The following is a 12,751-nucleotide window of genomic DNA, read 5'->3' on the forward strand; positions in this document are numbered from 1 at the left end:
TGTGAGTGTCTGAGTGTGTGTGTGTGAGTGTCTGAGTGTGTGTGTCTAAGTGTGTCTGTGTGTGTGTGTGTCTGAGTGTGTGTGTGTGTCTGAGTGTGTGTGTCTGTGTGTGTGTGTCTGAGTGTGTGTGTGTGCGTCTGAGTGTGTGTGTGTGTGTGTGTTTGTGTGTGTGTCTGTGTGTATATGTGTGTGTGTGTCTGAGTGTGTGTGTTTGTGTCTGTGTGTGTCTGTGTGTGTGTCTGAGTGTGTGTGTGTGTGTCTGTGTGTGTGTGTGAGTGTGTCTGTATGTGTGTGTGTGTGTGTGTGTCTGTGTGTGTCCGAGTGTGTGTCTGTGTGGCTGTGTGTGTCTCTGTCTGTGGGTGTCTGTGTGTGTGTGTGTCTGTGTGTGTGAGTGTGTCTGTGTGTATGTCTGTGTGTGTGAGTGACACATGTTGACTCAGGACAGGGCCGTTGACCTGGAGGTCAGAGGTCAGAGGAAACCTCTCATTTGACAACAATGTAAACAAATTGATCAATACATCAGAATCAATCATCTTTAACTGATTCATTACCAAAGTCAGTCTTTCCTCTGAGGGAATGTGACTGCAGTGCATGCTGGGAAGTTTCTAAATAAACTCAGATTATCATCATGACCAGTTTTTTCTTCACTTCCTGTTGTTTAATGTTTAATCAGATTTATAATCGATGGCTTCAGCCAGAGAGAACATGTATCAATAACGTTACTGATAAACTGGTCATTGTGTTTCACAGTCTGAAAGCGTCCCTCTTCCTGTCCTCCTCATCGGGTTGGACAGCCCGGACGGGGCCCTTCCTTCCCAGCTTTGGGACCTGGAGGACAAATGCCAGCCCATTCAGGAGCCTCTAATTGTGGCCCTGGAAGCTCCACAAAGGCCCCCTGCCTCCGGCTTGAATGGGCTGCCCTGTGGAGGCCCGTGTGAACCGCGGAGCCCCATCCTGCCTCAGTATGTCGGCCTCCACCTCCTCCACCCGCTGCACATGTTAATTAATGGGCCTCGCTGGCAGGTTTGGATCCTGCTCGGCTTTGATTGAAGGCGGCCATTAGCATCTATTAATTTTGCCTCTGGCGTTTCATCGCCGGCTCTGAAAGGGGGAATTAAGTGGTGTGAGTCATTGTGAGGCTGAGTTAAAGTGTGATTATTGTCCCGCAGCCCAGAGCCAGCTAACTGCTGCTAAGCCCTCTTGAAAGTGAAAGGGCCCCTCCTCTCATTAGAGCCCAACAAGGGACCGATATTAACAGGAAATAACTGCAAATTTCTTTCTGCCACTTTGAATCTCCCCCTTCACATCAAAAGGACACTTAGAGACGCAAAGAGAGCGAGCGGTGGCTGAGCCGCAGCGGCGGGGATACAGTGGTTCAACAGATGGATGACAAAGGATTCATTTTGTTTGTCGGAGACGCTGCAGGAGGAAGATGAGGCCCAACATGGAGGCTTCACCGTCAGAGACACAGACTGACGGGGTTAAACGGGCTGTCACTGCACAGTTCAGCCAATCAGCTGTCGGGTTTTATTTTGAAAGGTCCGAGACGACCTCGGCAGCAAAGACGTGAGACCAACATGGGAAGGACACAAAATCTGCAGTTCCGTCACTGTCCACTAGAGGCGGAGTCAATTCCCACAGACGTCATGTTACAGACGCTGTAAACAGGAGCGGCTGCTGGTTTGCAGACCTTCAGGCTGTCCTCTGGACGAGCGGCAGCTTTGTTTGTCTCACGCCGTCCTCACTGTCTCCTCTGGGCTTCAGGTGTTTCCAGGTGGCTGCAAAGTGCCATGGGAACGCTGTGACATGACAGCAGAGGCTGTGACCCATAGCTAACACTCACACAGACACACACTCAGGCTCAGCAGGGTGTGTGTGTGTGTGTGTGTGTGTGTGAGGTGGGGGGTGCTGACCTGCAGGTTTCAGCTCGTCAAACAGCCGCTGACACACTGATCCTTCACATCCGCTCAGTGCTTCACACACTCTTAGACCTGCGGGGTGTAAACTGCAGGTCAGAGGTGACAGGCCTCCACATGAAGCACCATTAAGGCTCTCTGACCAATCAAAGCCCTTCTTTAACAACATGTGTGATGTCATCAGGAAGTCCCTGTACAGGAATGTAAACAAACCACGGCGTCTGAAGAGTCTGTGCAGCAGGACAGAGAGCTGGGAGGCCTGTCAAACCATCCTCCTGTCCCACAGGGGGCGCTCTGCACACAATCCACAATGAAGCTCAAAAATGTAACGTTCATGAAGTCATCCTGGTCACCATGTTTTCAAACAGCACATACGTTTTCTCATCAATCAATCAGTGATGTCACCAGGAGCCACGTCCCAGCATCCTCCGCTCTGATTGGACACATCAGCAGCAGCAGCAGCAGAGCCCCAACAGATATATATATATATATGTGTGAGGACTCATGGAGGGAGGACCTCCTGTCCCCATCAGTCTTAATCTGAGCTGACCAATCAGCAGCCGTTAGCAGCATGCTAGTGCTAACATCCTGTGTGTGATGGTGTCCTTTAACCTGCATCATAATGAGCTGTCTCTGTGTGTTGGACTGTTACAGTGACGTCACTCTGTGGGAAAATAACATCACCGATGCTTCATCTTTAATAACTGGAAGCTGTTCCAACACCTGAGCTGCCCTCTGCTGCCACCTAGTGGTCAGATATGTGCATCACACTGAGCTGCAGCAGGCCCCGTCCAGCCAGTTCACCCAGTGTGAAATAAGTGAAGGAAAGAGTTAAAGTTATCGTCACTCTTCTGTGATTTGTCTGTCAGTCCACAGGCTGTGCACAGACTCCGCCCTGCCCTTCCAGCCAGAGGTGCACTGAGCATGTGCAGAGGGAGCCGCCATTTTGATGAGAATGACCACAGACAATGATGTTCATTTTGAATGTTTTAGAGTTTTTATTCGAGCATTAACAGCAGATTCTGCACTTTGTTAAACTCTACATTCAAAGTTTGGTCTAATTTCTGCTGACAGACAGAAAAGAGTCCGAACGAACAAACTAGTTTTTAGTTTTCACCGATGAAGAAAAGAGAGAACACACATTTAAAAGGCTTCTGAGGGTTAAACTGTTACTGGGGTGTAGTTAGAAGAAGACAGAGGCATTATGGGTAAGAACTAAGATGGAGGCAGGAGAAGGAAACACAGACATCTTTTTCCTCCATGAGGTCTGAACGAATAATTCTAGAAAAATCATCACAGTCATTCTTCTTTGTTGGTATTGTGTACATTATTTAAGATGTTTACATGATGTCATACAGGGTTTATACAGCTGATCATCTTCATCATCATCATCATCATCTTCATCACTGATCTACACTCACAGAGACTTTCACTGGTAAAATCTTCAGAGGAGAATCCTCCACATTATCAATATATACAAACACTCTCTCAGTGAAAGTGTGTGTGAAGGTGTGTATGTGTGTGTTAGTATCAGCATCAGAGAACGACAGCTTTCCTCTGTTCCAGTCCAGATTCACTCTGATCCTCTGGACCTTCTTCTGGACTGAGAGGACAGTGCCTGCAGCTGGTGGTGATAGTGCTCTGTATTTACCTTCAAAGAACCATATTCCCCATGATCCAGACCATATGACTCTCATCCTCTGTACAGACTCTGCTAACACACCCAGTCTCCAGTCTGTACTGTCTCCAACATGGACCTCCCAGCTGTGAGTCCCTGAGTTAAAGCCCTCAGAGCTCAGGACAGAGCGGGATCTATCAAACCTCTCTGGATTATCAGGAAGCTTCTGTCTCCGTCCTCGTCTCACGCTGGTCAGATCTTCAGACAGGATGAGTTCTGGATGAGCAGTGTTTGGGTCCAGAACCAGAGGACTGTAGGAGACCATGTCCTTCATCTTGTTCCAGATGTTGAAGGTCAGGTTGCCCAGGTGTTTGGCCTGGTCTATCAGAGCTCCTGAGGGCAGCTGTGGATCATCCAGCAGGGGGCAGCGCTGGACTCTTTCCACTGCAGCCTTGTAGTTGTGCAGGAATGAGACGTCTGCAGCTCTCAGCTCCTCCTCTGTGGCTCTGACTGTGTCTGAAAGAGCTGCCATCTCTCTGCTCAGAGCCTCCATCTTCTTCCTCATCAGCCCACTCTTCTGCTCCTCTTCCTCCCTCAGTGCAGCCATCCTGGCCTCCTCTTCCTCTGCTAGAAACTGGTGCAGCTTCTCAAACTGCTCCTTAATCTGCCTCTCTGTGTGTCGGGCCTGGACCTTAATGTGTTCTGCTGCTTGATCAAACTTCACTTGAACTTCTCCACAAACCTTTAACTTCTCCTTTAAGGGCTGCAGAGCTTCCTCCAGCTGCTTCCTGTGTTGTGCTGCAGCTTCATCGATGGGTCTGAATCTGTGCTGGGAGTGTCTTTCTGAATCTCTGCAGACGAGACACACTGGCTGCTGATGGTCCAGACAGAAGAGTCTGAGTTTCTCAGAGTGCAGACTGCAGAGAGCCTCTGAAGCTCTCTGACCTCTCTGCTGTAAGAAGCTCTCACACAGGTTCTTCAGGGCTAAGTTTACAGGAGGATCATTGGTTGAATATTTCTTACAGACTGGACACTGGTGTGTTGGTTTGTCCCTCCACCAGCTCTGCAGACAGTCTTTACAGAAGCTGTGGCTACATGACAGAAGAACAGGAAGTCTGAAGATGTCCTGACAGATGGGACAGCAGAGATCGTCCTCTGGTCTGGAAGACATTTCTTCTGTTTCTCACAGCAGCAGAGCAGCAAACAGGAAGTCAGTCTCTGTGTTATTCTCCTTCAGAAAGTTCCTTCCACTTTCACTCTGTCCTCATCAAACTCTGCTCAGGTCAGACAGCAGCTTCCAGTGTCAGTGATCCAGAGTTCCCAGAGTTCCCTCCTGTCCTGCTGCTGCAGAATCTTTTAAAGTCTTGTCGTCTGTCTCTCAGTGTGTCTTCGTCTCTGCTCTGTGACCCAGAATAACTTCCTGTTTCCTGGTTTGTCTCAGCTGTGTCAGAAGAGCTCACAGGATTGGACAGTTTCCTGCAGGTTTGGTTTTTCTTCATTCCTTTTGTTGCAGCTTTCTGATTGGTTTGTTTTTTGGTGCGTCAGTGGAGGAATCTGCACGAGCCACTTGACACACTGATCCACTGGTGTTTTTACTTTACACCCTGAACAGAAGGAACGTTATGAAGACGTCAGTCTGTCTGTGGAGACTCTCATTCATCCAGGTCATGTCCTAGAGTTTAAAAGGAGGCACTGTTGCTCTGTTAGCATGCTAAGTTTCTGTCCTCAGTCCATCCAGACAGGTAGAATCCAAGCTGAAATGACCAGGGAATGATTTTACTCATAAAGACTGAACAGAAACATGAGCATATCATCTGCTGACTGAGGTCGAGTTTTACTGTCATACTGACATCTAGTGGTCACAGACAGCAGCTACAACTCTGTAAAACAAAGAGTAATGAATCAGTTAAAGCAGCGAAAGATGATTGATTCTGATGTATTGATCAATTTGTTTACATTGTTGTCAAATGAGAGGTTTCCTCTGACCTCTGACCTCCAGGTCAACGGCCCTGTCCTGAGTCAACGCATGTGTCACTCCGGCTACCATGGAGGGAGGACCTCCTGTCCCCATCAGTCCTAATCTGAGCTGACCAATCAGCAGCCGTTAGCAGCATGCTAGTGCTAACATCCTGTGTGTGATGGTGTCCTTTAACCTGCATCATAATGAGCTGTCTCTGTGTGTTGGACTGTTACAGTGACGTCACTCTGTGGGAAAATAACATCACCGATGCTTCATCTTTAATAACTGGAAGCTGTTCCAACACCTGAGCTGCCCTCTGCTGCCACCTAGTGGTCAGATATGTGCATCACACTGAGCTGCAGCAGGCCCCGTCCAGCCAGTTCACCCAGTGTGAAATAAGTGAAGGAAAGAGTTAAAGTTATCGTCACTCTTCTGTGATTTGTCTGTCAGTCCACAGGCTGTGCACAGACTCCGCCCTGCCCTTCCAGCCAGAGGTGCACTGAGCATGTGCAGAGGGAGCCGCCATTTTGATGAGAATGACCACAGACAATGATGTTCATTTTGAATGTTTTAGAGTTTTTATTCGAGCATTAACAGCAGATTCTTCACTTTGTTAAACTTTACATTCAAAGTCTGGTCTCATTTCTGCTGACAGACAGAAAAGAGTCCGAACGAACAAACTAGTTTTTAGTTTTCACCGATGAAGAAAAGAGAGAACACACATTTAAAAGGCTTCTGAGGGTTAAACTGTTACTGGGGTGTAGTTAGAAGAAGACAGAGGCATTATGGGTAAGAACTAAGATGGAGGCAGGAGAAGGAAACACAGACATCTTTTTCCTCCATGAGGTCTGAACGAATAATTCTAGAAACATCATCACAGTCATTCTTCTTTGTTGGTATTGTGTACATTATTTAAGATGTTTACATGATGTCATACAGTGTTTATACAGCTGATCATCTTCATCATCATCATCTTCATCACTGATCTACACTCACAGAGACTTTCACTGGTAAAATCTTCAGAGGAGAATCATCATCCCCATTACAAATAAATACAAACACTCTCTCAGTGAAAGTGTGTGTGAAGGTGTGTATGTGTGTGTTAGTATCAGCATCAGAGAACGACAGCTTTCCTCTGTTCCAGTCCAGATTCACTCTGATCCTCTGGACCTTCTTCTGGACTGAGAGGACAGTGAGTGCAGCTGGTGGTGACTTTGCTCTGTATTTACCTTTACAGAACAATATTCCCCACCATCCAGACAGTTTGACTCTCTTCCTCTGTGCAGACTCTGCTAACACACCCAGTCTCCAGTCTGTACTGTCTCCAACATGGACCTCCCAGCTGTGAGTCCCTGAGTTAAAGCCCTCACAGCTCAGGACAGACCAGACTAAATCAACCCTCTCTGGATTATCAGGAAGCTTCTGTCTTCGTCCTCGTCTCACGCTGGTCAGATCTTCAGACAGGATGAGTTCTGGATGAGCAGTGTTTGGGTCCAGAACCAGAGGACTGTAGGAGACCATGTCCTTCATCTTGTTCCAGATGTTGAAGGTCAGGTTGCCCAGGTGTTTGGCCTGGTCTATCAGAGCTCCTGAGGGCAGCTGTGGATCATCCAGCAGGGGGCAGCGCTGGACTCTTTCCACTGCAGCCTTGTAGTTGTGCAGGAATGAGACGTCTGCAGCTCTCAGCTCCTCCTCTGTGGCTCTGACTGTGTCTGAAAGAGCTGCCATCTCTCTGCTCAGAGCCTCCATCTTCTTCCTCATCAGCCCACTCTTCTGCTCCTCTTCCTCCCTCAGTGCAGCCATCCTGGCCTCCTCTTCCTCTGCTAGAAACTGGTGCAGCTTCTCAAACTGCTCCTTAATCTGCCTCTCTGTGTGTCGGGCCTGGACCTTAATGTGTTCTGCTGCTTGATCAAACTCACTTGAACTTCTCCACAAACCTTTAACTTCTCCTTTAAGGGCTGCAGAGCTTCCTCCAGCTGCTTCCTGTGTTGTGCTGCAGCTTCATCGATGGGTCTGAATCTGTGCTGGGAGTGTCTTTCTGAATCTCTGCAGACGAGACACACTGGCTGCTGATGGTCCAGACAGAAGAGTCTGAGTTTCTCAGAGTGCAGACTGCAGAGAGCCTCTGAAGCTCTCTGACCTCTCTGCTGTAAGAAGCTCTCACACAGGTTCTTCAGGGCTAAGTTTACAGGAGGATCATTGGTTGAATATTCCTTACAGACTGGACACTGGTGTGTTGGTTTGTCCCTCCACCAGCTCTGCAGACAGTCTTTACAGAAGCTGTGGCTACATGACAGAATGACAGGAAGTCTGAAGACGTCCTGACAGATGGGACAGCAGAGATCGTCCTCTGGTCTGGAAGACATTTCTTCTGTTTCTCACAGCAGCAGAGCAGCAAACAGGAAGTCAGTCTCTGTGTTATTCTCCTTCAGAAAGTTCCTTCCACTTTCACTCTGTCCTCATCAAACTCTGCTCAGGTCAGACAGCAGCTTCCAGTGTCAGTGATCCAGAGTTCCCAGAGTTCCCTCCTGTCCTGCTGCTGCAGATGCTTTTAAAGTCTTGTCGTCTGTCTCTCAGTGTGTCTTCGTCTCTGCTCTGTGACTCAGAATAACTCCCTGCTTTCTGGTTTGTCTCAGGTGTGTCTGCTGAAGGGGGTGGGGCCTTAAAGTCACCTCTAAACCTTGGACCTGATTTACAGCATGATTACGTGTTCCACACACTGTCAGGGTGTGTCTGGGGTTAAAGATCATTGTGTGACAGTGAATGGAGCAGTGAGTCCGTCTGTCCTCAGTCCATCCAGACAGGTAGAATCCAAGCTGTTGTTGTCTAGTGCAGAAATCCAGCAGCAGCCTGCATGATGATCTGGATCAGCTCGGTGCTCTCTGCACGCTGCAGGGACCAGGTAGAAGCTCTTTCTGACTGCTGCTGAAGCTCTGCTCTGTTTCAGAGCCTTTGCTTTGCAGAGTTGTAGCTGCTGTCTGTGACCACTAGATGTCAGTATGACAGTAAAACTCAACCTCAGTCAGCAGATGATATGTTCATGTTCAGTGTCTTTATGAGTAAAATCATTCCCTGGTCATTTCCAGTGTTTTATCTCTCTTATGTTTGTTTCACTATGTAATAATCTCTACCAGCTGTCCCCTGTCCTCTGTCCTGTCCTCTGTACTGTCCTCTGTCCTGTCCCCTGCCCCCTGTCCTCTGTCCTGTCCTCTTCTTCTCCTCCTTTACAGAAACAACAGGAGCACATTAAAACCAGCAAAGGATGATGGGAAAGTATACATTGATTGTACAGGTCAGTAATATCGTGACATCAGCAGCAGAGTCCATTACAGACCATATAAATACTCTCTATGATCCCAAATGTCCCCCTCTGGATCCATGAATGGTTCATTCCAACCGGATCACCTGTCTGCTAAGGACGGGGAACAGGTGAGCCTGTGCTCACATGTTCCTAACTCCTACATTACCCACAATGCACTTCATTCCCTGACTGCTGGAACCTTCAGCTGTTTCAAACAGAGGCTGGAAGCTCTACACAGACACGTCTGTCCTCGTCTGTGACAAAGACGGATGGTCGCAGGTCAAAGGTCAACATGTAGCCTACAAACTTGAACATTGGTTAGATGCACAGGTGGAGTTGCTAGTGATTCCTTAAGCTAAGCTAGCTGTGACGTAGCCGGAGCCGTTGCCTTTATAACATTAACTCACATAATAACAAACAGTGAGCTAACTAGCTTAGCATCAGACACAGGAGTTTGGATGAAGATGTTAGCAGGTAGGCTAACTTCACTGAGACACTTCGACTCCTCTCGAAAAAAGGACAAGACGTGTCTCCACACACTGAGTGAGCTACACGTTAGCATCGAGCCCCGGAAGGAACATGAAGAGATCTGGCTCCGCACTGAATTCTAAAAACAACTCGGACAGGAGCAGATGTCCTGATGAAGAGGAGTCCTGTTCCAGTTCATTTTATTCATGTTAATACAGATAAAAGTCTGTCTCCTCCTCCTCTCCTCCTCCTCTGCTCCTCGGTTCTTCCATGTCTGCGGGTCTTTATGATAAAATGTTTGTTAAACATACTGTAAATGAATTAATCTGTATTTGAACCCGCCCCCTCTCTCTCCTCCTCCTCCTCCTCTGCTCCTCCTCTCCTCCTCCTCAGTCTGTCTCCTCCTCCTCTGCTCCTCCTCCTCCTCTCCTCCTCTCCTCCTCCTCCTCTCCTCCTCCTCCTCCTCTTCCTCCTCCTCCTCCTCTGCTCCTCTCATCTGTATTTGAACCCGCCCCCTCTCTCTCCTCCTCCTCTCCTCCTCTGCTCCTCCTCCTCAGTCTGTCTCCTCCTCCTCCTCTCCTCCTCCTCTTCCTCCTCCTCCTCTGCTCCTCCTCCTCCTCCTCTGCTCCTCCTCAGTCTGTCTCCTCCTCTGCTCCTCAGTCTGTCTCCTCCTCTGCTCCTCAGTCTGTCTCCTCCTCCTCCTCCTCCTCTGCTCCTCCTCAGTCTGTCTCCTCCTCTGCTCCTCCTCCTCCTCCTCTTCCTCCTCCTCCTCCTCTGCTCCTCTCATCTGTATTTGAACCCGCCCCCTCTCTCTCCTCCTCCCAGTGTCTCTCTACCTGTTTGTCTCCTCCCCTCTCCTCTCTCTCTCCCTCTCCTCTCTCTCCCCCCTCAGTCTCGCTGCCGTCGCTCTCTCACAAACAGCTCCGCCCGCCTCTCCGGCTCTCGGCGTGTCTCTCGCGCTCTCCGTCTACCTGTCTCTCGGTCTCTACCTGCCTTGCGTGTCTCCCCCCTTTCTTCCCTCCATCATCATCCCGCCCTCCGTCCCCGTCCTCCCCCCTCTCGGTGCGGACATGCTCCCGGGGCTCCGGAGATGAGGCTCCGAAATGTCTCCTTCCTGACGGTCTTGTTGTTCGGGCTGTGCGGGCTGGTCTCCCTGTCCTGGTACACCGCCTTCAGCAGCTCCAGAGGTAAGACCCGATCCCGGCGTGTGTGTATCGGTGTGTGTCGTCAGTCGGTGTGTGTGCATGTTGCAGACACATCGCATGATGTGTTGATGAGAGGCTGCGGGTCTGGGGGTCTGGAGGTAAAGGGGGCGCTTGTTTGGTGATGCATCACACTCCAGCTCGGCTTGGCTGGGGGGGGGGGGTTATTGTGGACAGATGAAGATGCTTTGAAAACGGGGAGCGCTTGGTTTGTGCTGCATCACGTGCCAGCCGAGGATGATGAGGAGGAAGGTGTTTGTAGAGGAGGAGGAGGAGGAGGCTCCAGCAGTGAGGTAATGAAGGGAGCGCTTCATTTATCACACACCAGAGGGAGGAGGGGTTACTTGGCTGTAAAATAAAAACTACACAGGTGATCAGGGGAGCGCTTGGTTTGTGATGTCGGAGGAGGTGTCTGGAGATGAAGGACTGAAGGGTGCGTTTGATTTGGTGCAGGCGCTTGGTGGTGTTTGGGGGGGGGTGCAGACAGAAAGCTGGTTTGAATTCAATGAGCAGAAACAGGAACTGATGGAAAGGGAGCGCTTGGTTTGTGCTGCCTTGTGTATTGGTGTACTGGTGGAGACCAGGCTGCAGAGGGAGGGGGCGCTGTGGGGGTGCAGCAGAGGTCTGGGTGCGCCTGTTTAACTCAGCACAGCCACTCACCGGGATTTCCTGGCATGGTGGGGAAGTGAAACAGCTGTGTGTGTGTGTGTGTGTGTGTGTGTGTGTGTTGGAGCTTTTCCTCCGTGTACATAAACACGTGTTGTGACCCTGTGCATCCCTCAGAGATTATCTGTCAGTGAAGATGTGTCACACAGAAATGATCAGCTCTGCAGAATCATTTACAGCTATAAACTTTGTTGATCTGACCTGTACAGGTACTGCTCAAAGTTCTACAGACCAGAGTACTTCAGAGTACTTCAGAGTACTTCAGAGTACTTCAGAGTACTTCAGAGTCCTGTGTGTAACTCAGAGTTCTGCAGGAAGCTGGAAACCTGCAGTTTCTGGTTTTGATGCCAAAACCTCTGATTAGACCAAATGTTCAGAGGAATCAGAAGAAGCTGTGACTCATCTGCTTTCCTGGTGTCGCACACACACACACACAGACACACACACCGCCTGGTTAGCTGCCATCAGCGTGTGAATCAAGCTCCACTCCACAGCAGAAACACGCCTTCATCCAGACAGGATGGAGGATGGAGCGGGGCATGATGGGAGAACACACACCAGCCTGTGTGTGTGTGTCTGTGTGTGTCTGTGTGTGTGTGTGTGTGTGTGTGTGTGTGTCTGTGTGTGAAATGTAGCGCTCAGGATAAATGAGATCAGTTGGTTGGAGGTGTGTTTGATTTATTCATCCCTCTGAATACTACATGATGTCATGGTAACAGTAGTGAGGTCAAAGGTCAGCAGCACCTTTCTCGTCCAGCTCTGTGATTGGCTGATTAGCACCTCTGTGGCAGCCATGTTGGCCATTAATGAGTTCTTCCTCCCTGCCCTGTGTTGCGGGTCAGAGCCAGCGGGCTCCTGGAGGAGGAGGCTCTCCGGACTCAGCTGATGAAGAGTTTAAGTGCTGAATGCTGCGTGAACTCACCGTGTCCATGCTGCTGCTGTGGTTCACAATCAAATGTATCAGTGAATTTAAAGCTCAGGCAGCTCCAGCCTTTATGATCAGATTATGATCAGATTATGATCAGAGTATGTATCAGTAACATCGGCCGGGGTTAAATGTTCAGAGCCCGGAGCCTGCACAGGCCGCTCAGTGATCAGGTGACGCATCGGCCTCCTTCAGCTGGAAGTGAACATGTTTGGCCTTGTCCTCCTGTCATTCACACACACACACACACACACACACACACACACACACACACACACACACACACACACACACATCCTGCCTGGCACTGTCTGAGTGTGATAACCTTGGCTTTACTTTCCTCTGTGCTGTTTCTGCTGCTGGTGTGTTCAGTCACTCTGTGATGGCTGTGTGTGTGTGTGTGTGTGTGTGTGTCTCTGTGTGTGTGTGTCTCTGTCTCTGTGTGTGTGTCTCTGTGTGTGTGTCTCTGTGTGTGTGTCTGTGTGTGTGTGTGTGTCTCTGTGTGTGTGTCTCTGTCTCTGTGTGTCTGTGTGTGTGTGTCTGTGTGTGTGTGTGTGTCTCTGTGTGTGTGTCTCTGTCTCTGTGTGTCTCTGTGTGTGTGTCTGTGTGTGTGTGTCTGTGTGTGTGTGTGTCTCTGTGTGTGTGTCTCTGTCTCTGTGTGTCTGTGTGTGTGTGTCTGTGTGTGTGTGTGTGTG

General features: G+C 49.4%; 2 protein-coding genes and 1 pseudogene across 2 annotated transcripts in view; 1 reads left to right on the forward strand and 2 right to left on the reverse strand.

The window, feature by feature from the left end:
- Positions 1 to 3,020: 3,020 nt before the first annotated feature.
- Positions 3,021 to 4,931, reverse strand: LOC114442468 (nuclear factor 7, brain-like). Its single transcript, XM_028416036.1, has one exon. The coding sequence runs from the start codon at positions 4,703 to 4,705 to the stop codon at positions 3,320 to 3,322; it is 1,386 nt and encodes a 461-aa protein (XP_028271837.1). The 5' UTR covers positions 4,706 to 4,931; the 3' UTR covers positions 3,021 to 3,319.
- A 1,264-nt stretch (positions 4,932 to 6,195) lies between these two features.
- On the reverse strand, positions 6,196 to 8,086 carry LOC114442467 (nuclear factor 7, brain-like; annotated as a pseudogene).
- A 2,072-nt stretch (positions 8,087 to 10,158) lies between these two features.
- Positions 10,159 to 12,751, forward strand: part of mgat4b (alpha-1,3-mannosyl-glycoprotein 4-beta-N-acetylglucosaminyltransferase B) — a 43,924-nt gene continuing 41,331 nt past the window's right edge. Inside the window, exon 1 of the mRNA XM_028415896.1 lies at positions 10,159 to 10,450. Within this exon, the coding sequence (XP_028271697.1) occupies positions 10,354 to 10,450 (97 nt within the window). The 5' untranslated portion in view covers positions 10,159 to 10,353. The remainder of the gene's footprint in view (positions 10,451 to 12,751) is intronic.

The sequence above is a fragment of the Parambassis ranga genome, chromosome 10 (genome assembly GCF_900634625.1).
Source record: "Parambassis ranga chromosome 10, fParRan2.1, whole genome shotgun sequence".
NCBI classification, from domain to species: domain Eukaryota; kingdom Metazoa; phylum Chordata; class Actinopteri; family Ambassidae; genus Parambassis; species Parambassis ranga.

Coding starts and splice junctions, on each gene's coding strand:
- LOC114442468 (XM_028416036.1), bottom strand. CDS start 4,705: ATGTCTTCCAGACCAGAGGACGATCTCTGCTGTCCCATCTGTCAGGAC.